The sequence below is a fragment of the Chaetodon trifascialis genome, chromosome 3 (genome assembly GCF_039877785.1).
Source record: "Chaetodon trifascialis isolate fChaTrf1 chromosome 3, fChaTrf1.hap1, whole genome shotgun sequence".
Classification (NCBI taxonomy): Eukaryota; Metazoa; Chordata; class Actinopteri; order Chaetodontiformes; family Chaetodontidae; genus Chaetodon; species Chaetodon trifascialis.
In genome coordinates, this window is record NC_092058.1 from 18,261,695 (window position 1) to 18,287,891 (window position 26,197).

Genomic DNA, 26,197 nt, shown 5'->3' on the forward strand with positions numbered 1-26,197 from the left:
CGAGTTACAGCCATTTGCCCTGACGTTCAGTGCAGATGCAAGATGTTTATGGGATTTGCACTGGACAGTAGTGATTTCACTTTGTGTCTAAAGAACATGTGGAGTCCTGTGTGAACACAAAACGACCAATTACGATTCATTAAGTATTAAACAAAAGTGATCAGGCCAAGATCTGAAAAAACATGGGCCGCATAAACTAGATCTGTTATTTAATGTTCTCATCTTTGGTTTTCTTAGTTTGGGCTTGACTAATAGGAGAAAATGAAATCGTTTCTATATGTGATGCAACCTGTGTACAGTATGAATCCTCATTAAGCCTCAGTAGTACACCCTGTCAGAGATCTTTACTGTCAATTACTGCACCTACATGAGTGAAACACACACACACACACACGTGCATCTTCTCTACAGCAGCAGCCTGCATCAGAGGAAGATGTCAGCCTGAGCGTGCACAGATGATCGAGATGATGGCCTGCCTCATTTGCAGACGGTGACATTTACATCGTGTCCCGCCTACAAGGCGTGGAGTTGTGTCGCCTTTCCAAAAGTGCTTCACTGGAGAGGGAGAGGAGGGGATACCAGGAGCATCATCACTGGCCCAGTGCTAGGGTGAGTAACACTGAGCATCGACGTTAGCAGCCTTAAGGAGCCTTCAGTGAAATCACACGGCCGATCAGAGCAGAACCAGAAAGCATGAGGACATGATCCGAGCAGCCTCCGAGAGACAGGCAGCATCACGACTGACTGCAATGGAGGAGCAGACGGGGACTGAGCTGGAGGACTGAATACCACTAGCCGCCTCTTGAGGAATAACGCTGGTGTCGACTGTAAAAGCGAGTGAGTTTGCTGTTTAGTGTCATTTAGCGCTGTGTGTGTTAGCCGCTGTTTAATTCATCGATAATATGACGAGCTGTGATTGATTTCGCTGAGAGATCACAGGGCTGCAAACGCAGCCGTCGCTGCATCAGTCAGTGAGCCTCCTCTGGTTACCACAGCTTCAGCCCGGCCTGATCGATCACCTGTAAAAGGCCTCAAACCTTTCCATAAGTTAGATGAAGGCTTCCGATACGTGAAGCGTGTATTGGCCGTGTGAACAGTGACTGCAGGCGTCTGTATGATTACAGCTAACAGACAGATCGTGCCGACAAACCGTACATCTACTAACATGCAGGCGGATGACTCTCTGCGTTTCAAGAAAAAAGACTGTAAACTTGTCTTGATTAATCATCTTTTTATAACAACACAACAAAGCTGTTTTTCTCCGCCAACTGTGCAGTCAACTCACCAGAAGCGTCGTAAAACCAGAGGGGGCGCCACTCCGCATATTCAACGAACTTTAGCTAACTAGCTACTGAAAAAGTTTCACATCCGACATGTGGGAATCTTTTAATTTGAGGAGCCGAGACAGGAGCCCCAAACCACATCATGAAGAAAGTAAAATGGCGTCAGAGACATCCGGGTCGCCGTGAAAAGTATGCGGTGGGGGACAGATGAAGCTGGGAGTCTTTTGAAATGAAGCTCACTGTGGGGTTTCCTTTCAGGCTCGAGCTCCTTAGCTGTTGTTGCTATGCTACCCCCACCACCACAGCGCGTGCAGCCACATAACTGTTGCTAAGTGGCCTCAGTGAAAACCTCCCAGTGCAGCAGCCCAGTAACCAGTCACACAGCTACCAGTTAGAGGAGAGGGCTGTGAGGAAGGAGAGGAAACAGCTCCCATCACTCTCTCTGTTCTGTAGCACTGATTCAAGCCAAGTCACATTTATTTATATAAACAAATACCACAAATCTGCTTTAAGGATGTCCACCAGACAGAGCTCAAACACACTATTCACACAGATTGGAGACAGGAAACAAACACAGAGGCATGAGGATAGGCTGAATCCACTGGAGGAAAATAAGAGTTTAGTTTGGATTTAAAATTCAGTGATGTGAGCAAGGAGGTGGAAAAGAAAAGGGGGAATGATGGGAAAGGGACCTGCAGCCTGATGACTTCTTTTAAACTGTGGGGACAGACAGGAGCCCTGTATGCTGAGAGAGGATGACTCACTGCACCACATGCAAAGAGACTGTACATTGGTCTTATTTTCACTGTCTTTGTAAGTCATCGGGCTGCAAAGTTCAAGTGTGATTAAAATGGTCAGATATTCTAGCTGCAGCATCCTGAACCCTCTGAAGACCTTTAGTACCAGCATGCAGCCGGTCTGACAACAGAACGGCACTGCAATCAGAAACAAAGTCGTGGAACAGGGTCTCTGCATCCACCATGGACAGAAAAGACCTAATTTTAGCTATGTCGCGTAGTTGAAAGAAGGGCTGATCAAAAGAGAGGGTAGGATCAAACACCACCCTTCTTGGCTGTCAGGCTTTGACAAATGGCATAGAGTGTGACTGTTCAGACTGGTGTCAGGGCCGATGAGGAGCGACAGCAGGCCTATTATTTCATACATTGGGAATGACCATCAGACCTCACAGTGAAAGGATTCAAGGTGGGGAGTCATCATTTAATTAACATTTGGTGTAAGCCATAAACCCAGCGTACCCAGGCGATGCTGGAGGATTTAATCATTTACCAGTAAGGCTTTGGTACACAGTGATAAGCATGAAAGTGAATTTGAAGGTGGTGTTGGCGCTGCAGCTTTCTTTAAGAGGCCACGATGTAGAGCCAGCTATAGATGACATTAAATGGAACAAGATATTATTTGTGGGAGATTTTGGTGGCCTGTGTGTGGCGTGATGACCTTGGATGTGTTTTTTATGGGTGCTCTGTGGCACATCCAAAAACAGCTGAGATATAATGAATGATTAATTACACGTGTTTTCACAGGGTTGAGTTGACTCAACAGGCCATTGTTATGAAGACGTGTCGTCACAGTAGGAAAAGCTGAGGTGTAAATCCTAAAACTGATGACGGCTGAATTCATTTAGCTGCTTCAGTTTCAGGGTCCTGGTCCTGGTCTTGTTCATGCTGGCTCTCTGTCCCACTGTCATAAGTCACTGGGACGCTTGAATAGAGGCGAGCCATTCTTAATGTTATTACAACACCTGTGCTTTTCCTCGTAAAACATGCGATTATGCACTGGGTTCTGCATTCTTTCCACATGGTGTATGTGACCTTCACTGGCTTCAGTGTGAGCCTGTATTCTGTACATTTTCCATTTTGAAGTTGTACCTGTTGCAGAGGTTTTCTAGTTCTTCTATAACTGTTGAGCAGAAGCTCAGTGGCCATGTTTATTGAGATGCTCCATGTCATGGTACACGTACAGTCCTATATCCAAAATAGCTTCAATATACATGTTCTTAGTCATGTTTTTGGTCAGATGCTGTCCTTTCTGGCTTTTCAACTTGAAGCATTTGGCTTTTTATGCTCGATTCTTTTGCTCATAGCTTTGGTTTAAGCGATGACTCATTACTCACTGTGCTCTCAACATGTGAGTTTTTCATTAATTTCTGTCGTGGGCCTTTGTAAGCTGCACCAGGGACCTGACAGTGCTGTGAGTCCTTGCTGGCTCGTAGATGAAAGCCAGATTACGTGGCGCTCTTTTAATTTGCCTCACGCTCCCCCCTGGGCTGTCACGATCATGACATTTAAGCTGATGCTACAAATAATTGCAATCAATAATTTGTCTATTACATTTTAAAACTAGTAGTTAAGAAATGCACGTACACTTTAAATATGGTCTCATGTGTGCTGAAAAAAGACACTGTCCAGCAGGTCGAGACAGCCAGGCTCTTTTTTTCCATCTTGTTTTCCTACTGTTGGAACCTTGTGGGTTTTTTTTTTTTGCCTCAACCAGCTGATGAAAACACCTTATTCTCTTTCGCTGTGTTGCAACATGTCTAACATTAGCCAGGTTTCCACCCACATGAGCAAAAACTGTAACTAAATTTACAGAAAATTGGCAAAAGAAAATGCAAAGTAATGTGCATTTCCATCCACTACCATTATGCAAATAGTGCAAGTTTAGCGCCTGGAGCTGAACAGTTGGTGGCAGCGAGATGACATCATTAAAAGAGCCCCAGTCAAACCTCGAGTGGCGTAAAATGACGCAGACGTAGTCAAAGAAATGTGACTGTTTCCTGTGTGTTTCCTGTTAGTTTCATCCAGCAGTTTTTATGCAGGTGAATGGAAATGATCGCGGTCGTGTGTGACAGGCTGACTGCTCCCCAGTAGTTGTGTGTTGACCTGTGAACACTGGTCATCTACAGGTGTGGCGCTGCTCCGCCTGAGAGTGAAGAAACAGCGAGGATAATCTAGCATTTTGATAGAAAACTCACTTTAAAGGATGTTGCACTATTGGATTTTAAGAAAACTTACTTAAAAATAAAAAGAAATACACCTGTCTCACCCCATGACTTGTCTGCTTGATGTTCATCACGTTGGACTGCATGAAGAAGTCAAACCTGAACTTTCATTTTCACTTTCATCCACTCAGCAGATACTGACATTTATCAGTATTTGTGGTCTAAAAAAACACACCCTGATTCTATTGATCAGTGATAAATCCTAAATATCAATAGTCCTACAGGCTGCATGGTAACATGCACACACTGCTCGGGCTCACAGGAGCACAGCCGTGTTGCATAGATTAAAACAAAGCTGTAACACTGCTTAAAAGATGCAGATTCATACCAGAAAACAACATTCACATAACATATTTTTTTTCTGTACAAACTTTTCCAGCAGGGAGACTCACAGATCACATGTTCTGTGGCGTGATTGACAGTCGGCGTGAAGATGCGGAGGCGGCGCGGTTCCTCGTGCAGATGGCTGTTTGGAATCTGAATTTAATTGGCGGTTTTCATTCTGTATCATTTGCACAATCCACCTTAATTTGCTGTAGTTGATGTTAATCACATATACAGTCCCACCATATCTCAGGCTGTTAATCTTTCTTAATTTGTGACAAATTGTGGAGAGAAATCAGTGCGACGACCTCAGAGTTGTTGAGCTGAAAGGATTCAGGCTTGCTTATTATTCATAGTACTGCAGCTAAAATTTTTATTCCAACTTTAAGACGTTTACTTCACGAGGAGCCAGAGCCCCCCCAGAGTCTCTTATGTCAAAAGAATAAACTTGTGTTTGAGAGGAAAATATCCTTTATTTCACGAGTGATCAAAGGACGGCGGTGTCAGACGTCAGAGCCACTGCTGGTGTGACCTGACAGGCGAACATATTTATAGAATCAGACAAACGTTCAAGCTGCTGTGGTGTAGAAATGTAGTTTAATCCCGGTAAATCTCGAGGGAAGGCGGGTGTCGTTTCAGGCTGGTTCAGGTTGTTTCACCCGTACCAATTTGGTAAGAATTAAGTTGAATGAGTAGCTGTATGCCATGCAATGTGTTTTGTATCCGGAAAGCAGCCAGAATGTAAGGAGCCATTTGGAGAACAGCAGTGTCTTTTTCCTCCTCACCACACCAGCAGAGCCTGTCAGACAGCTTTTCATGCTCACATCATGTCAGAGCAGAGAGAGATCTCTGTCTGCTGCTCAAGACCGGTCCCTGCTGTTGCTCCAGTTGTTGCACAGAACACTTTCAATAAGAGTCAGTGCACTGATAAGTAAAGCCGAGGTAACGTGGAAGGAAATAAGCAGGAACTGTTTCTGGGTAAGTGAGAGCGTGCCTTTTTTCAGCGATGTGAATGAAACGGTTGTAAAAACAGAATTGGTATAAATATGTGATCAGCATTGGAGTTAGCAGGAAAATGTCATTGGAGAGCAGATGGCCTGACAGTTCTGTTTCATTTTGTTTTAATTTGTAGCGATCTCTGCACAGTTTTTGGGGCATATGGCACACACTATTTATTTATGAATTCATTACTCAAATGCAAAACGTGAAGAAATTCGGGGGATCCTGTGACAAACCTGTTTTTCTAAGTTCGGTGATAACAAATAGTGGTTCTCAGCACGCTGTCGTCTTTCACGTACTCCCATAGCTCAACTGAGACTGGCGTTTCAGGCTGATAACGAAATCAGCACACAGTGAAGAAAAACCTGATGACAGCCAACATGGCATTAGAGAATGAATTTTTTTGGTAAAGAGTTGTGAACCAGTCGTGTGCTTGAAAAATAAACCTGTCAGTGCTGTCAGGTGGACAAAGTATATTGTTTCTAAATGACCTCAAACACATCTTTGGCATTTCAGTACAATTTCTCATCATCACCCAACAAATATGTGTTATAATCAACTAAAATCGAGCAATAATATCAGCCATGCAGATGCAAAGGCCTCGCCATGAAAGAGTGGTGGTGCATATCAAGTTGCGTCTTTGTATTTGTCCACAACAGAAACACAGCTCGACTGCTTCAAGCTGTGCGCGATGCAGCAACGACAGGAGCACAACAACTTCGTTCAGTGTAGGAAACGTGCAACGCAAATGGGGCGTGAAGATGTTTGGCATATTGATTGGCAATAATAATAACATGTCAAAGGCAGCAAAGCACAGCAAAGCCAGAGCCTGGCAGGCAGAAGGCTCGACCCAGTCAGGATGTGTGTGGGTGGGTGGGTGGGTGGGTGGTTTTGTTAAACAGTCGTGCTTATTGATCCGTTCACTGACAGATTCAGTTCAGAGGAGACAAAATGCAGGGATGTGGAGCTTTTTCGGCTTGAAGGAAAACTCGTTTTTGCAGTGACATGACGGCTGCGTGGGTTTCTGTGTTCACACAGGAGCTGACACAGCGGTTTAAACAGCAGAGCTGTGAGAGTGATTGACCCCCTCGACACTTCCCCATTAGGTGACGTATAACTTTTAGTTCACATTATTCTGAAGTTAGTCGATCATAAGACTGAAAAACAGAAACTCGCAGATGTTTTTACTCAGACAGGGTCCAAATATTTTGACATACTGCAGGAGTGCCGAATAATGAGTCCTCAATCATTTATCATTTTAATGGTATTTATTTCCAGAGTTGTATTTAGATGTAATTCAGCGCTCGAGTGATGTAAAATGTTTAACGACTGATGTTACTGACTCAGATACTGTCTAGTAGGTCACTTTGTTCCAGAGCTGAAAGTGATGCCTGTTTTCCTCTGCAGGGTGCTACAATAAGACAGCCATGCCGCCCCCGGCTGACATTGTGAAGGTGGCTATTGAATGGCCTGGTGCCAACGCTCAGCTTATAGAGATGGACCAGGTAAAACGTGACATTAAATGCATCTCCAGTTGGCCTCTGATAAACTCAGCCTCTGCTAGCTGTCAGTGGTTCAACCTTAAGAGAGTCATTTGATTGTTGGATTCTGCAGCTTGAATTTGTTTTGAATGTGAAAGGCATGAGTAATGCTGACACGTGTTTTAGTTGTGTAGAATAAAAATTAAAAAAGTCATGATGATTTACGTTTCACTTCGGCCCTTTAATGTTTGCAATGTTTTTTTTTTCTGTTTGCAGAAAAGGCCTTTGTCCTCGATAATACGGGAAGTGTGTGACGGGTAAGCATCGCTTCTGCGCATTTTAATTTTCCTGATGGTTTTGGTTGTCTCTTCCTGTTCAGTTACCAAATGACTGAATATTGGCAAAAGTGCATTTGTTTGTGTTCCCCTCTGTTTTACCTAAGGAGGTTTTATTTAGGTCAAGTGTTGGAATGAGCATGTCATTATCAAGTCAAAGCTTTTTTGGACAAACAAGACATTTTCTCCTTGACTTTAATACAGAAGTTAATACAGCGTTGGCTCCATCTGCGCATGCAAGAAACTGACAGCTCTGAAAGAATAAGAGCAACTCTCTGTGCAGTAAATGAGCACAGGCGTTTTTATTCTTCTAACCCTCTGGGCATTATTTTTCATTACTCTTATCCTGCTTATTTGTGACAAAAGCTAACCTTTAGAGGTGGCTGTGCCCTCTTGGGCCCCGGTCCAGGAAAAAGAAATGGGTGTGTGTGTTTTTGTGGGGTGGTGTGTTACAGTGTCTGTGATACCTGTTCTTACCCTAATGTGAAGTGTGCGGTTCTTAAATCGGTGCGGTCTTGAAATAAAATGTTTGCATGTCAGTGATGTAAGAGTGAAATAAATGTGTGAATGGCAGCTGATGGCCAGTCCTTTCACAGTTTTACGACAGCACTCTTGTCACAGACTTTTGTTCTGTCCCCATAAGGAAAGTGAGTTCCTACAACGTGACTGTAAACAGATTTATGTCCCCACGACATGAGTAATACATGTCCACACACACACATACACACACAAGGACTGACTGCTGGTACCTTACATAACTATTCTCACCCATTATTTTCTGCCTTGATCTGCTCTCATTCCTTCTCGGGCTTTAACCTGTGATTTTGGCCCTCGCCGCCATCTTTGTTTTGTTTTTTTTTAATCTGCTCTTTTGTCTCGCACTACAGCAAAGTATTATCCCACCCGTCCACCTCCTGGCTGTATCTGCCCACAGCCTCCCTTTTCCATTTGAAACTGAAAATTCTTTGCACTTTGCTGTTAACACCCACTGAATAACTCTCCTCCACAATCTCTCAGTTTTGCCACTCCTGTAAGTGCAACTGCTGGAGGGAGCAATCTGACTCTCAACAACATTATGTTCCTGCATACGAGAGAAGCTGCAGTAAAACATTCTTCAGTTCATCGTACATTGTGTCCCACTGCTGACGGACAAGGTGTCTAACTCTGCTGTTTTACTGGTTAACAGACCTTTTCTCTCTGTCCTCAGCTGGTCTTTGTCAGGCTCAGAGCAGTTTGCTCTGCGTTATGCTGATGGCCCTCAGCTTTATATCACTGAGCAGGTGGGCTTCACGCTTTTCTTCCTAAGCTTCTGTTCATGCCATTGTAAATTAGTGTTGAATGCGTGGAAACATTCCTCCTTTATTATCTTTTAGAGCCGCGGTGAAATCAAGAACGGGACCATCCTTCGATTAGCCATTTCACCCGTGAGTCAGCTTTGTTTATTCCTGCTCGCTGCTGTCTTTGTTTTTTCTTGGTTTCTACAATGAGTAACTGGTGTGTCGCTCAGTTTTCTGTTATCTTTGTTTGTGGGGACTGGAGAAGGTCAGACAGACACCAGGCCTTTGTGCAGGTCCATGACATAAACCTTTTGTGTCTTCCAAGGTTCCTCTTCAGACACTCTTGTCTGTACCCAATTGGAGAACACTGCCTTTCAAAAGATGAAAGGAGCTGGTTTGCCATGGTTGATACTGGCATCTAACACACCCAACCATAATGAATGATAATATATTCTTCTTCATAAAACCCTGCCTCCAAGTGCACTGTGGGTGCACCTCACGCCTCCACCACCTAAACACCAGAAGTGCACTGTGCACTCGGCTGTTCTTTCAGGAATAAATCAGATTTATTACAACTTGGGTTTTAAACATCCCCAAGTCAGCCAGACTTAAGCAGAAGAAAAGATGAAGAAGATGGTGAAACAGACCCAAACTGTCCGTTAAAAACAAACCACAGTTTACAAGCCACTCATATTTAACACAGTTGTGCATTGTCTTTATTTTCTGTGCTGAAATTCCCAACAGTGGAGCCCCCAGTCACCTAAACACGATGAAATGTTTCAGCAAAGGCAGGTAAAATTTGTGCAACGTAGGCTTTGTTAACATGTCGAGTTGAGGCTGTGGTGACTCTTAAGACCCACCTCCCGTCACTTGAATCATTTCACGTGTGCTCCTTTTCATAGATTGCCGTCTCATCAGATTAATTAAACAAAAAGTTCTTGAAATGCGAAAACAAATTGTTAGATGACAACAAAACATAAGCTGTCATTTTTATATAGTAACAACAAACCTTTCATACATAATTTAAACGTGAGTCTTTTAAGATCGTTTCTTGGGGGCATTTTTTAACTTTAATAGTGACAGCTGATGAGACAGGAAATCAGACATGCAGCATTCGACTGCAGCTGGCAACAGTTCAAATGCGGCAATACAGCGTGCACTGTAACCATTCGGCCACCATGACGCTCCTTTTACATGAGTCTTATCAAGAATGACCTTCATGAATCAGTGAATTCATGGCTGAGGTAAACTTTGTCATGTTTTGTTGTGGCTGACAGGCTCGTGCTGCTCGTCAGCTCCTGGAGAGGATCCAGTCCCACGGCATCGACGCTCGCCTGGAGGCTCTGAAAGAGCTCGCCAAGCTGTCTGCAGACCCGACCTTCGCCACGGAGTTCATCAATATGGAGGGCATTGGGACACTGGCACGTCTGGTTGAGAGCGGCACCCAGTGAGCACAGATTGACTTTTTCTCACAGCGATGATATTTTGTGCATTGGCGACAGACTGAAACATAATCTGTGTAAGAGCTACAGGCTCACGCTGCATTCACTGCCGGAAAAGGTCGAAGTTTTGCCTCTGAGGCGAGGCTCAGTTGGATTTGGAGCGGGTCATGTGACGTGAAAAGGTCCGCACTAACTGCTCTCTGCTTCCTTCAGCTTCGGTGAAATGCTGGCCTTCACCCTCACCGCCTTCCTGGAGCTCATGGATCATGGCATTGTGTCCTGGGACCTCATCTCCCTCTCCTTCATCAAACAGGTACTACGTCCTCCAACAAAAGAGCAGTTCATCTGACACATTATAGTTTCAGATGGAGCCGCTGGACAAATCTCACTGTTTAGAATTTCAAGGTCTGTCTTTTAGTTCTCTTGTATTCATATACTTTTATTTAATTACTTTACCTTCCTGTCTTCCTACGTGCCAGAAACGCGTGGGTACTGTTGCCTAGCAACTCCTTGCATTATGCGGGTGCCTTCAGTGTGTATTTGACTGCTTTTCTTTGCGAACTTTTGTGTGACTTTTGACTGTCACTTTCTGAACTCTTGATTGAGGTTTCTTTTACAGATCGACTTTCTTTTTCATTCAGAGAGGAATTTTAATCTTTTAGTCATTGTAAGCTCTTGCTGGGTCCACTCAGAAACTTTCAGTTAAACTGACAAAGAAATGCACCATTTATAGGCTTCCGTGTTATCTCCGCGTTTCTTGCTCTTCTCCTCTGTCCTCCGTCAGATCGCAGGCTACGTAAACCAGCCGATGGTGGATGTATCCATCCTGCAGCGCTCTCTCGCCATCCTCGAGAGCATGGTGCTCAACAGCCACAGCCTCTACCATCGAGTGGCACAGGAGATCACCGTGGGACAGCTCATCGGGCACCTGCAAGTGTGAGCACACACACATGCACAGGGGCTTCACGCACTCTGATATCGGGGGGCGCAGACTAGTGAATGTAGTAGTGTGGGGTAACTGAAGCAATAGAATATTAGAAATTAGCTGCAGTGTTTGTCTTGTGGCACCATTTAAAGGGTGAGTTCAGGATGCTTAGATGACCCCAATCACACATCAAAGGGGGTGTTATTCTATTTTTTTTCTTATTGTCAAAAAAACAAAACCAAATCCAACAATGCACTTGTCTGTCTCTCAGCCCTTTCCTCCCTCTCTGTTTGTGTCTCGCAGGCCAAAGCCCACTGCATCCTTTAAAAAAGGTCCCAAATTATGTTCATGTGCACCATTTCCAAAAACAGCAGGCCACTCAAAGTTTGTAGCAAATGTTAGTCAAAGAGAAGTAAATAGTGCACTTGTAAGGGACTACTTCCAGCAGTGGATCAATACACATTTGGAACTCTGTTGAGTATTTTAAAGCAGCAGGGTGGTATCTGAAATAATGGAACATGTCACCCAGTGCAACAGTGTGCCTCTAATAGTTTCAGCATAACAATTAAGCCACGCTATGACACAGAAGAACAAGCAATATTGAATTTTTGTCAGGAGGATCAATTTATTGTTGGATTTGATTTTTTTTATGATAATAATTATATTGGCAGATTTTTTATCTGTTGTCCAGGACACTCTTTACTGGCCGTAAAACACGACAAAACAAAAATGACAAAACAATGAATAACAGCCCAATTTGAGAGTATGTGCAATTGTTCAAAGCCGTTGGTGTGAGAGTCGTCTAAACATCCTGCACCCATCCCAAGAATCAGTAGTGATAAATGTAAGACGAGCTGTTATGTAGCATAGTTAGCCTGGAGCTTGAACTCTGTGTGGAGGCTTGTGGAGCACAATGCTTCTAACTGGTTGTTACGCTGCTTGATATCCCTTCAGGTCAAACCAGGAGATCCAAACCTACGCCATTGCCCTCATCAATGCTCTTTTCCTGAAGGCACCAGAGGACAGACGGCAGGTCAGTGGCCAGCACCCACAGCACAGTGTACTGTATTAGAGAAGAGGACACACAATAGATAGACATAACTAGAATACTAATAATGTTCCATCCTCACATTACACTCTAAAAAAAAGCCTGTACCTAAGAGGCAGACATGTATTCATTATAGTTGCATGTTGTTTGCTGTCAGGGCGCTGCAGATATTGCCTCACCCTGGCTGCTAATGTCTGCAGCAGCAGGTTCGTTACTTAAGCTAATCTATGAATAGACGTCTGTCTGCTAGCTGTCATGTTGTGGATTCCGTCTGACAGTCATCGCTGTAATGACACACTCACTCAAAATAGTGCTCGCTCTCCTTTGAAGTTTGCATGTTTGTTCTGCTGCAGTTATTTCAGAATAGCTCAGCGAGGTAGGCCAGCCACCCAGCTGTACCTGAAGGATGACTTGATTATGAAGGATTTATTTCTAAGCTTAATTCAGTCAAAAGTGCTTATTTCTGTTCATCGCAAGGATTGGACTCGATGCCTGCCGGTGGTAGTGTGTATCATATATCATCATAATGTGCAATGATGGGGAGTGTGAAAATGTCCACTGAGATGATTGAGTGAATCCCGGCATTGTAGCAGTGGAGGCAGGATTTAACAAATGTGGCTTGAAATTATTCATATTCGTCCACATGTACTGAAGTATGACATTAAGTTCAGTTTGATTTCACAGAGTGTGACACAAACATCCCAGATGGATGTGCTCTGATTCTGAAATGTCTTTGTAGCACAGCCAAATGCACAGAAACTAAAAGAGTGAGTGCTTCTTTGGATGTCTGTCCACTATGTGACTCGTCACTGTCATAATGTCTCGTGGCGCTCCGCTCACCCTGCAGTGATAACTCCTATCCCAGCTCACACAGTGTGCCAGCATCCTGTTTCATACACTGTCCTGTCCTCTGTGTGTGTGTGTGTGTGTGTGTGTGTGTGTGTGTGTGTGTGTGTGTGTGTGTGTATGAGTGTGTCTTGTTCACAATGACATTTCTCCATGTTGAACTTTGAGTTGTCACAAGTTGAATGATGTGTCACTTGTGTATTTCCAGGTTTTTACCATAGAAAAGTGGAACACTTCGAAGCCCGGCTGCATTAAAAAGCGGTTCTGTGCCACACCTAGAAAATAATAGCTCAGGAGTTAAATTAGAGGAAAATACAGAGAATGAAAATTCAACAGTAGAAACAACAGAATAAACAAAAAGTACTGCTTTTTTGTCTCTCCAGTCTGCATCTGCATTTGTCTATGAGACACAAAACTCTTTTCCTTTTGCATATCAGCTCTTTCAGTATCTGATAAAATGCTGCACATTGACATTACATTGCAATTGGTGTATGAATTAGTCACAGTAGGTGTTGAAATGAGAGCTGAGAATATGCAGGAAAGGGAGGACAAAGATCAATGTTTAACAAAAAGCTACATCAATGCTGCTGCTGGATTTTTTAATATCGCTAAATAACTAAGTCCAGTGGATGAGGCAGTAACATGTTGAGATATCACTGTTACACTGAATTTAGGGCAAATTCAGACTAAAAATAGCAAAATATTTCTGTTCCAGAGTTCCTCAAATCCTCCAAAAAGTCCTCACTCAGTTTTTGAAGTGCTGATGAAAAGAGAGGATGAAGGACGAAATACTTTTAGAAAATGAGGTGGAGTGATTTTATTGTGTTTTTTTCTTTTTCTTTGGCCATATGACATATGACAACATTCATTTCCAGCTGCTGTTGGTGACCACTGGAGGGCAAACTGTTGAGATAAATACAGCAGAGGGACATGCAGCACACTCTGTGCTGCTGAACTGATCACTTGCAGTACTACTTGGAGTGCAGCCACTGTTTAAGATTTAGATTTATGCATATTTGTCCTCACACTTGTGCAGTTTTTTTTTGCATTTGTCAAAGAAGTTTTAGTATAGCTGTAGAACAATAGTCATGTATTACACTATGCATCACAGACGGGTTGTGTGGACACTTATTGGACAGTCTGTTTTTACAGTGAAGAAAATCTTCTGCAGATCAAGTTTCCTTGATAAACATGTCCGCTAAGCGAGCTACCAGGACACCAAAAATGGTGGTTTAAAGATCACTGTTTCCTCTGTGGGTTGATACAATTTCACAGCTCTTAGGCTTGTGAAATCCTTTCAAACCCACTTGGATAAGCCAATAAACGCGTGGTCGTCTGTTACGTCATGTAGGGCATGTGAGGTTTTCAAGTGGCTACGTGTCGTGACTCCTTAAAGTCCTTATTTGACATTATGTTGTTTCATGTTCTTATTCCGTTGCATGCTGTGCTGGTGATGTATCCCTGTATCTCATTGTCCGTGTGTGCACTCTTTGTTTCCATTGCTGTTACACCCACGTCCCTCCTCCCTCCCTTCAACCTGTAGGAGGACTATACTAACCCGCTGGAGCAGCACCTCACTGTGAGTACACATCCTTCAGCATCTCATAGCATCCTCTCCACCCCACAGCCCTTCTCCTCCTTTTGCTCTCTTGCTCTTTCTGTGCCATGGAAAGCCGCCGCATCATCCATGCAAATTCAGATAGAACCATAACATGTTGCAGCAGCAGACAGACTGTGTCCACAGATTGGAGTCAGGCCATGCTGTCATGTTTTACAGAAGGTGTGAAGGGCACAAAGTCAGTAATCTAAACCGGTGCTGGAAATGTAGCTTGTGAGTGTTGTTGCAGTGCAGAATTTGTGTAAACCTCTCATTTACTGTAAGTCAATTGAAGGTACTTCAGTGCACTTTCTTTGCAGTAAAGCACCATCCCTTCATCTGAGGTGTGTGTTGAATTGATGTAGCTTTTATTTTTCCTCAGGAGATGGCAAGCACTTTGGCTCAGAAACACCTGCGATCCATCATCCTCAATGTGAGTATCAAGGCTCAAATGCAGAAAACAAAGTATTTTCTGGCAATTTCAGCTGCACATCAGAGTTAACACCCGGCTCTGCGGGCTATGAAGCTTTCAGAAGGCTGGGAAATATCCAGGCATGAACACAGGATTTCAGCAGTTTCCGTAGATTTTGCTTGAAACTCGTTGCTGCCAGAAAACTTTCTATGTGCAGAATATTTATGTTCAGCCGACTTTAAGACTCTCTTATGTTTGGGCTTGATGGCCATTGGAGGCTGGAAGTTTCATCCCAGAGACCAGCAGCTCAGAAAGTGGAAAGACTTACTCAGAGAGCCGTGACATGGAACCAGCAAATATGAGATGGCACGAAGTCCGTGAAGTGGAACAAAATCCGCTCTGAAAATGATTCCTTTTGGCACCGACTCTTCTGGAAGTGCCTGACTGAATGCGCTGCAAGTGTCTGCTGCCCTCCTGCTTCCTGGAGCACGGAGACATTGTGAAGCAGCTCCAGCATTGTATGCTCTGAGTCTGTGTTCTGTTAGCGAGACCTGCCGGACTCTCACAGTGTGTTTCATGATGCCACGTTACCATTTGTTTCATTTTTTGTTGCAGTTGGTAATTGCGCTCACATGCACAGACAAGGTCAGCACTGGCAGCTGTCTGTCTTCAGGTGATTTTCCAAAGGTTACAGACCGTCTTTAGTTCCCCATGAGTGGAGAAGAACAACGCATCTGGCTTTTTCTTTTTTCATTTGTTTCACGGGTAGATCTGCTTTGTGTGCAGTCTGATTTGATGTGACCGAAACAGATGTTGTGCTCTTAACCTAATGCTTGTCTTTTCCAGCATGTTATCAGAGGAAATCGACCAATCAAAGCAGAAATGGCACATCAGCTGTATGTGCTGCAGGTACTGACCTTCAACCTTTTGGAAGAACGAATGATGACCAAGATGGACCCTAATGACCAGGTGAAAATGTAGATTAATGACTTATCTGCATGGCAGGTCATTAGCTTGTGTATTTCCATGATGCCACCAAAAGCCTTTTACGTGTAAAAGAATATGAGAAGTCATCTATGGTACCTTCATTGCAACTTAAAAGTCCTTGTTTTGTCAGTTTGTTTACAGTGTAGATGTGACCTTTGCCCCTGCATACACAAAGTGAATTTACTGTATCTCACACAGTATAAAAGTTAACGTTCCACAGACAGAAACACACAATAAAATCTCATGTATTCATCCTTATATTCGATTTTCAAATCCCCCCCCCCAAAAAGTCTAATATCCCTGTCACAAATCTTCTTCTGCCATCTGCTGACCACTGATTCACCCAGTGTTTTGGGGATTTTCTTAATTGTTTGCTGCTATACTTGTAACTAAAAGTGCCACTATTTATGCTAATAACATGTCGGCTTGCTTCAGGCTCAGAGAGACATCATTTTTGAGCTGCGCCGGATTGCTTTCGACGGAGAAAATGACCCCACTGGCACGGAGAAGCGAAAGGCCATGTACACCAAGGACTACAAGATGCTGGGGTTCACTGTGAGTCTCCTCTGCAGATCTCACATCCCTCTGTTACACTTGTAAAACCAGCTGTATAAATAAATAAATCCTGTTTTAAACACAGAACCATGTGAACCCGGCCATGGACTTCACCCAGACTCCTCCGGGGATGCTGGCTTTGGACAACATGCTGTACCTCGCCAAGGTTCACCAGGACACGTACATCAGGGTTAGTTTGAGCCTCAGGCATGACGTCGCTCATCTCACAGAGGTGGACAAGTCAGTCACACCTAACATGTCTTCTCACTTGTGGCAGATTGTCCTGGAGAACAGCAGCCGTGAGGACAAGCATGAATGTCCCTTTGGCCGGTGTGCCATCGAACTCACTCGAATGTTGTGCGAGATACTCCAGGTTGGAGAATTGCGTAAGTAGATCTGTATTTGGTGAGAGCTGTAGCTGTTCTACAGTGACTTAAAAAGTCATCAGAAGCTGTGATATGACACTCAGTACTGTGTGTGTGTGTGTGTGTGTGTGTGTGTGTGTGTGTGTGTGTGTGTGTGTGTGTGTGTGTGTTTGTGTGTGTGTTTGTGTGTGTGAGAGAGGGAGAGGAAAGTGCCTCTCACACTGATTTTCCATTGGAAATGTTTTCTTTTGTGCAGCAAATGAGGGCTGTAACGACTACCACCCCATGTTCTTCACCCATGACCGGGCATGGGAGGAGTTCTTCTGTGTCTGCATCCAGCTGCTGAATAAAACCTGGAAGGAGATGAGGGCCACAGCCGAGGACTTCAATAAGGTTCTAGATTAATGCACTTTCATAGTTGTCTTTAATGCGTTCACCTCTATATGAATGAATTAACTGCACCATGAGGTTCTTATTTTTGGCTTTCACTGAAACGTCTCAACAACAGTTGGATGTGTGTGGCATTTGGTGCACACATTCATGTCCCTCTCAGGATGAAATGTAATAACTTTACTGATCCCTTAACTTCCTCATCTAGCGCCACCATCAAGTCAAGATTTTAATTGATACTTTGGTTTATAACTGCACCTGCAAAACTAATGACATTCCCATCACCCTCAGCTGCCAATTAGCGGTCACACTAAAGTCCCAAAAGTCACATACTAAGACTCTAAGCTAAGACGGTGAACATGTTCCACATTATACCTGCTAAACATGTTAGCATTTAGCTCAAAGCACCGCTGTGCTAAGAACAGCCCCACAGAGGTGCTAGCAAGGTGGCTGCTGTTAGCATGAATTAGTTTAAATGAAAAATAGTTTCATTAGGTTGTTTAGAGTTTGTAACCCTCATTACCAAACACTCACCATCCCTCCGGGCGAGGTTTCCTCACTATGAATGTGAGTAATATCAGGCCTCACATTTAAAGACATTTAAAATCGACTGCAGCTGCTGCATTCGTCTGCTGTGACTGAGTAGCCCACTGAAGCAGACAGCTGCAAGGTTTTTGCTTTATTAAATAATACATTGCAATCATGTTCTAATGTTGTCTATTTTAATTCAGTTCAAGTAGTTCAAGTACTTTTCCCGGATAATCACATTTAGGTCAGTTACTGCTCATGCAGACATTAATGGTTACAGAATACCTGGGAATGTCGAATATATATTTTAAATATTGATGACTTTAGATGGGGAAAGACGTCTGTCAGCAGAATGAGCTTCTGAATGGGGAAATAATGGTTCTGTGAATCACAGCTGTAACAATGTTCATGGTTCACTAGAAACCAGTGCAGGAGGATCTGAAAACAGATGACAGCAGTGTTTCTACCAGTTTGTCTGGTATGTTCTTATTCCTCCATTCTTCACTTATTCGGTGTGTGTTTAACCCCTGAGCAGGTGATGCAGGTGGTCCGTGAGCAGATCACCAGGGCTCTGGCCATGAAGCCGTCGTCTTTAGACCAGCTGAAGAATAAACTGCGAGGCCTCAACTATTCAGAGATTTTGCGTCTGCGGCAGTCCGAGCGAATGAGCCAGGATGACTTCCAGTCTCCACCTATCATGTCAGTCTGTCTACACTACCTCTGACTGTACTGTCGTAGTCTTAACCTGGTCATTTCTATACTGTACTATAGTCTTAGCCATTTAGGATTTGAACCTTTTATTCTTTTTTCAGCAGCAGAGTTACTTTGTTGCTGCTTAATTAATGTCAAATCTGTTCCTATGATAGTAAATAGTATAGTACTGTACATATTTGCTTGCATGTGCGTTAGTCCCTGTTGCTCATGCGGTGTTTGTGCTGCAGTGAGCTGCGGGAGAGAATTCAGCCCGAGATCTTGGAGCTCATCAAGCAACAGCGACTTAACCGGCTGTGTGAAGGAAGCTGCTTCCGTAAACTGGGGAACCGCCGAAGGCAAGGTACATGCAGTTGTCAATACAATCACTTATTCTACTGAAGGAGCACTGGTACTGTTGATTATAAGCTAAGCGTTGTGTTCTTTCTCTCTCTCTTTTTTTTTTTTTTTAGAAAAGTTTTGGTTCTGCAGACTCTCACTGAATCACAAAGTGCTGCACTACGGGGATCTTGATGAGTCACCTCAGGGTGAAGTGCCTTTTGAGCTACTCAGTGACAAGAGTAAGATACAGTGAAATCTTTATTTCTCCAAGTGGCTCCCTGTCCCAACTCATAAACATTTCATAACACACACTATGACACATTCACTAGCAGACCACACTGCATTTGTCAGTAGGCTGACCTTAATAAGCTTCTCAAATGATTAAGTTGTTTCTTTTCTGTTCCTCTTAGTCCCCGTCTCTGATATCAAGTCCGTGGTGACTGGGAAGGACTGCCCTCATATGAAAGAAAAGAGTGCTCTGAAGCAAAACAAGGTAATATGACTTTCATTTGTTTTTTATTGTCGCTCCAGTCACACGGTTGTTCTTTCATTCTTTGCTGCCGCTGAGTGAAGCCACTGTGTTGTTTGTCCTGTTTGCTTCTCTCAGGAGGTGCTGGAGTTAGCCTTCTCTGTCCTCTACGATCCTGATGAGACACTCAATTTTGTTGCACCCAACAAGTACGAGGTAAGCTCAGCAACAGTGAGGCTTCAAGGGACAGTTCACCCCAAAAACCAGACTCCATTTATTTCCTCTTGCCTGTAGTGCTGCGTGTCCAGCTGGATTGTTTTGGTGTGAGGCCATGATTAATGGAAAGAGAGAGTGCTTTTAACTTCTTCAGAAATATGTCTAGATCTAGACAGATAAATAGCACAACAGGTCAGAGGGAAAATGGTAAAATGGTGGTGGGTAAAATGATTTTAACTGTCCCTGTAAAGCTTCACTATTCAGTATTTTTATATGGACAATGGGTCAAATATGTTCAATTGGAAAGGTGTTGCCTGTAGTGACAAGGCCACAGAGAATTATCTCCCAACTCTGCAGATCGACTCAAAGGAGCATTTTAGCGTCTTTCAGCTCATTGTTTTGGTTTTCTTGTCCTTAGTTTCACTGTTTTGGTTCTCTGTCAGCAGCTTTCATCAGCCACACTTCCATCTGCAGCACACAGCGTTTTTCTGCAGCTAAGCTCTAAACCCACAGTGCACCACCTGCCTGATACCAAAATGCAGACAGACAGTCAGCAACGAGCTAAATTGGAGCATATAACAGCTGAAGAGCTAGATATTCCCATCAGGATTTGGCTATCTTAGCTGATAGGACGGTAAAATTGAACTTACAGTCATCAGATGGCACGAAATACGACTCCAGATGAATTCAGATGTTGCTCCCATGTTCGCTTTAACTACTTTATGGGGTGATAATATGTCAGTGTTGTCTTTGCTGCCCCCCAGTGGTCAAAAATATTATGAATGCTCCTTTAACTAAAGAGCTTGGAGCTAGTATCATTTGTGTGACCACGACAGAAAGGACTGCTCAGTCAGAAACATGCTGATTTACTTTAAAATCATATTTGCATGAATCTGTTCAAATCCACAAACTAACCTACAACTTGTTGAGTATTATCCCAAAGCACAATGTATTACAGCTTCTGCGACTGATAATTCTGATGCACTATTCTTCATCTGTGCGTGTGCATGCGTGCGTGTGCGTGTGCTGATGTTTTGGGAGCAGTATTGCATCTGGACTGACGGCCTGTGTGCGCTGCTGGGCAGAGAGATGGGCAGTGACCTGACACGCAGTGACCTAGATACTCTCATCAGCATGGAGATGAAGCTCCGCCTCCTCGACCTTGAGAACATCACTATCCCGGAAGCCCCACCCCCCGTGCCGAAGGAGCCTAGCTCATATAACTTCACCTACAACTACAGCTGAGGTGTGTGTGTGCGTGTGTGTGTGGGTGGGTGGGTATGTGGGTATGTGTGTATGTGTGTATGTGTGTGTGTGTTTGCTATGCATGTGTGTGTTTGTCAGAGATGATCTTTTGATGAATTTAGATGCAGATATGCGCACCAGAAAAGGTTTCTTTGAAGTTTTTTATTTACTTTTCAGGACTCTGGAGGCTTCTCTCCAGCCGTGTTAGTGACACTCTGTTGTTTATCAAAAAGGAGAAATGTGTTTGGAGCTCCACAGGGAGTTCAGAGGTCAGGGTCCACTACAGAGCAGTGCTCTTGGAGCTGGTAGAGATTCAGCGAGCGAATCAGTGCAGTCTCCAGGCAACGTCTCCATTTTTATTTCCCATTCTTTGCTATTTAAAGCTGTAGACCTGTCTATGAAGTGAAGGAATACTGCGCCTGATGGTTATTTTGACGTGATGACGAGCTGCACGAATCTTCTGATTCGTCTGTACTCGAGTGTACTGCGATCAAATTTTTGCTCCATTGGTCGCTTAAGACATGCATGTGGTCTCCATGGCAACAGAGGATGAAGGGCCACCATTTCAGTTTTAAAGCTGTGTTGGTTCCGTCTGTCCCTCCACATGACGGATGGACAGGGAGACGTCACACAGAGGAGCATGAGTGGGCTGAGAGTTTGGTGCGCTCACACACGCCTGAAATGAGATTTGTGTTTTGCTCAACATCACTCCAGTAGGAGGCAGAGCTGATGTCACAGGGGATCAAACTTGATGCTGCTTAGACAGTTTAAAAAAAGATGTGCTGAAATTCAGTGAAGAAAAGAAGTGAAGAAGCATAATAATAAAAACAAACAAGTAAGGCAGAAGCTGTTTGTTACTGGTATCATGTCAATCATACTGGGACACAAAAGCCTCAGGCTGCCACTGTTTTCATTGTTGATTAATCTGCACATTATTTTCTGTGAACAGAAAATAGTGGAAAAAATACCACAATTTCCCACAAGTTCATATATTTAAATAGCTTGTTTGTCAGACTAATGTTAACCCAAAGAAATTCAGTTTGCTATTATGGAAGATGAAGAAAACCAGCAAATAGAGAAACTGGAGCTGGAGAAAAGTTACTTAAAAAATGAAGTTTGTCAACATTTTCAGCCCTTAATTGTCTGTGGATCAGCTAATCAGTTATTACACTAATCATTTCAGCTGCACAAACGTGATGCTGTCAGCATATATCTGTCAGCTGTCTGTTAACTCCGTATTCATGCTGCTTCTGATTATTTGACACAGACTAACACACGTTTTCATAGCGTGTTAAACAGTGTGAGTAAATACTGTATCCCATTGATTTGAAACTGTTCGTATATGGTGTGTGAAGATTCTCGACAATGCCCTTGCCTACTTTATGTGTCTGAATGTGTATTTGTGTGTCTGTCTGTGTGTGCAGATTTCGAGATGTAGTGTAGGTTGTTTCTGTTGAGAGATGTAAGGAATAATATTTGATGAGCGTGATGCTCATGGGCGTCGGGGCCGGAGCCTCTGACATCCAACACGTTAGAAACATCAGTAATGGGAGCCTTTTATGTTGAATCATAGCCGCTGCATTGCCTTATCAGTCATACACTCGCTATACAGTTTGAGTAACATTAGCTTGTATGAGCAGTTTATGAATGGCTTATAACACACAGAGTTTTAGCAGATATAAAGACATGTTTAAGTGTTTAATAATGTTTTTGCTTTTGTCCTATAAAGCATTTAAAACTGCTGTATAAACCGGTGTTAATCAATGTTTGAACAGTATAACATGGTTGTAATAACATATAATCATATATCTTCATTAGTTAACAATTAGTCATATGTTGGCTTACAGTATAACAATTTTATAAAGTCTTATAGAGCGTTTATTGTTTACATGAACTGTATACTGTGTACAGCAGGATTAACACTATTTGTAGGTGTATTGAAAACTACTGAAAATGTGTGATGATGTATGATTACATCTATGTTATAATGAGTTATGAAACATTCTTACGCCGGTTATGAATGTGTCATAGGAGGAGGAATAGCTGTTAACAAAAGCCCAGTTTCATACAGGACTGGTGTTACCAGTGGACCTCATGTGGTTTGGGCAGCACATTCCCACGTGAAGCCTGCACTTTACTCCAATTTACTGGCATTATGTAAATACACATTCGCAGCTCTTTTAGATCCAGTGACAGATGCTTTGTGGCTCCACTTGAATATGACAACCTTTTGTTGCTCCTAACCTTCTCTGTCATCACTCATTTTAAATGACAATATAGCTGATCTCACAGAACAGCTGTTGACTGCTGTTCAGCTTATTATTAACCCCGATCATATTTCATACTTGTTCAGTTTTCTAACAGAAAACAGATGAAAAAAATACAAGCCCAAATCACAGAGAAGCCGATTTGCCCTTTGTTTGGTGAAATATGGCAGATTCATACGAGATCCCCACCAAATACTAGTCCCAAGACACAATAAACACCTAAAATTGTTCTTTATATCTGCTATAGCTACATTATAGTGTGCTATAAACCATTCCTTACTTGGTTATATGCTGCTTATGAATGCTAAATTGGGTTAAAATGAAGTGTTACCTAGTTTGGAAAGATTATAGTGACATTGCAGATAAAGTGGTGTTAGTGGTGTAAACTTACCTGACATTCCAAGAGTGTTTGCCCCGATGCTTGACTTAATCCGCAGTTTTGAGGCTTGAGTTCAAACTTATCGCGCTGTACCAGCAAATGGGTGAAAAGAGCAGTTCTGTTGACCTGCTTTAGTTAAGATGCCAGAAGCACGACCCTCCAGTGAGCATCAGCAGGTCAAAACCAGCTGAGTGACACAGCTGTGGGCGTCAGGAACATCTAGCACTGCTCATGTATCATGTGAGCATGCAGTATTGTGTACTTTGTATTCAGTGATATACACTGTACTACTACTGCTTGATGCCATTTTCTTATTTCCATTCTGTCATTGGTTCTAACATTTTTGTGAATTTTGTTCAAGTCACTTAACGTCCTGCCAACTTCTAAACAAGTACTAATCAATGCTGTCATTTGTCAATGCAGAATAGAAGTATATTTTTGTAAATGGCCATACAATCGTAATCTGTGAAGAGAATGGGTATCGAACTAACATAATATTTTCACTTTGTTGCGCTGTACCGTACCTTCAGCATACTCATTACTGTGGACGCGTCACACTGAAAAAAAGAAAAAGTTTTTGCTTGTCACATTTTTTTAAAGTCACGAACACGTTTTCATAGCACAAGCATCTCATATTGTTTAGGAATGACACCCACTCCAGCACCTAATGATGATGTCAGTGTTAACGTATCTTATATTGATAATGGGAACAATTAAAAAAAAAAAACGGCATTACTGTTGATGCTTTTTGTGAAAAGGAATATATTTGGAATTTGTTTTTGTTTTTTCAAACAATGTTTTTCTGTTCAGTTTGTAACTGAATTTTAAAGGTTCCCTGTGAGGTTTTGTAGCAGTAGTGCCATGGAGTTGTTTCTGTTCTGTTTGTCTCATGCTGGGACACGATGGCGCCCATGCACATGCACACGAGTGACGAAATACCCTTCCCTGCCAATGGTTTCACTGATCAACAGGTAGTCATAATTCACCAGGATGCATAACAATGTGCCATCAAAGGCAGGGTAGAAGAAGACTGCAAAGCATTAAACATGGATGTAAACAGCACAAGATTTAAAGTACTTTAAAAAATGGCTTTGCAAATGCTTTATGAGGAAGGAAACCCCACACGTTTGTTTGACGTCAAGGATGCAGGTGTTGCATGCAGTGTGTTTTAGTGAGTAACACTGACTGTAAACATGCAAGAAAACTCTACAGGGAACCTTTAACTTCCTAAAAGGGTTGTTTTATATTCCCAAATGTCATTGAACCCTTAAGCTGCTCTCAGAAAATCACAACTGCAGCTTAAACATGTCAATAACAGTGAGTCGAGGATTGTTGCGTTGGATGTACTAACAGTATGACTTGAAGTTTTCGCACCTGGTACTCTTTTACATGACTTGCTAAACTATTTATTTACACTTGCTACTAGTGATAGTGAAGAATGACATGTTGTTAGTTAAGAAATAACAACATAAAATCTAAATATGGTATACATATAGATCATTGTATGTATATACAGTATTGTGTTGCCTTATTGAAGAAAATGTATTATGTTTTGTGTGAATAAATACAAAGTCTAACTACTGTTGGAAGTTTGTTTTTACTGACCAGTTTTCCTCGTCTACATCTTTGATTAAAGACCCAACTTGTCTGCATTCAGCCACAGAGATTAAGGTATGTTCAGATGTGTGATTTGAGAGTGTGAATGTGAGTTTTATATACAAAAAGGATTTGTGTTTCTCAAAGATTATAAATGAAAATATGAGGCTGTTTTAAAAATTAGCTTTTGCAAATGTTTTATGAGGAAAGAAAGGATTCAACATTTGTTAGAGCTCAATGTAAATGTATTGATTTGTATTAGATAAAACTGCAGGGCACCTTAAAGTAAGGGGAGCAACGGCACAATGTAAAAATACTTCATTGCAACTCAAATTTAATTTGAAGTGTTACCTACCTGTAACTAGTAAGTTCAGCTGTCTAATTATTGTGAAGTAAAAGTGCACATTTTCCTCTGAAATGTACTGGAAGTATAAAGTAGCATAAAATTGAAATAGTCAAGTAGGGTACAAGTACTTCAAAAATGTATTCAACTTCAGTACTAGAGTAAATGTAGTTGCTTACGTTTGACCACTGAGAATAACATTGTGTTCAGTGTCGTGACAGTCAGTTGGAGTGATAACAGGTTCCTTATGAGCCTTGTGTTCCTTACTGTGTGATCACAGACTGACTTCAGCTCCAGCAAATATAACTAAAGTATGAATATGCCAAAAATTACAGCTCGTTTCACACTTCTGACCCACAAAAGCTCCAGTGCAGCCAGCTCATATCCACTGTGTAAATTGGTAATAAGGACACATGTACCTATAATAGATTAACATTTCTGAACACAATACTCACATGACATGTACAGACAGAGGAATTGGTTGCTGTGATTGTTCTTCTGCTGTAGTTATTATGAGGCATCATCAGCGCACGTTAGTCAAATCAAGTGGAATGATTACAGTGACCAGTAACTTGACATACAAATGGGCATGTGGGTATTGTACAGACCTATCCATTAACCCTCTGCTCAGTTTCAGGTCTTATCCAGCAGGGGACACACTGTGCCCTGTGTTTACTGAGTCAGTGTCAGATGTCCTGAGATATTGTCATACTTATTTGTACTGCTCCACAGAGCAGTATGCGACTGTGTACAGATGAGCAAACAGCTGAGGCTGCAGATGAATCCCTAATATGTGACTTTTGTGTAGGGAGTTTGGTTTAAGGTTACTCATCTGTC

The 26,197-nt window shown here is 42.6% G+C and overlaps 2 protein-coding genes across 5 annotated transcripts in view; one reads left to right on the top strand and one right to left on the bottom strand.

Annotated features, from left to right (window-relative positions):
* Positions 1–26,197, bottom strand: part of LOC139350657 (leucine-rich repeat neuronal protein 2-like) — an 88,627-nt gene that overhangs the window by 52,970 nt on the left and 9,460 nt on the right. The window lies entirely within an intron of this gene.
* Positions 555–25,002, top strand: elmo2 (engulfment and cell motility 2). 4 transcript variants are annotated; one of them, XM_070958374.1, is made up of 23 exons: positions 555–837; positions 6,664–6,731; positions 7,033–7,130; positions 7,383–7,423; positions 8,649–8,721; positions 8,815–8,865; positions 9,996–10,165; positions 10,374–10,473; positions 10,945–11,096; positions 12,040–12,118; positions 14,523–14,558; positions 14,959–15,009; positions 15,835–15,957; positions 16,411–16,530; positions 16,616–16,720; positions 16,808–16,916; positions 17,152–17,288; positions 18,349–18,512; positions 18,755–18,867; positions 18,977–19,084; positions 19,256–19,338; positions 19,453–19,530; positions 20,575–25,002. In XM_070958374.1, exons 3-23 carry the CDS (start codon positions 7,053–7,055, stop codon positions 20,773–20,775), a joined length of 2,172 nt encoding a protein of 723 aa, XP_070814475.1. In that variant the 5' UTR covers positions 555–837; positions 6,664–6,731; positions 7,033–7,052; the 3' UTR covers positions 20,776–25,002. The 4 variants fall into 4 exon arrangements, with proteins under 4 accessions (XP_070814475.1, XP_070814476.1, XP_070814477.1 ...); XM_070958375.1 differs by having other exon boundaries at positions 10,945–11,090; XM_070958376.1 differs by lacking the exon at positions 14,523–14,558.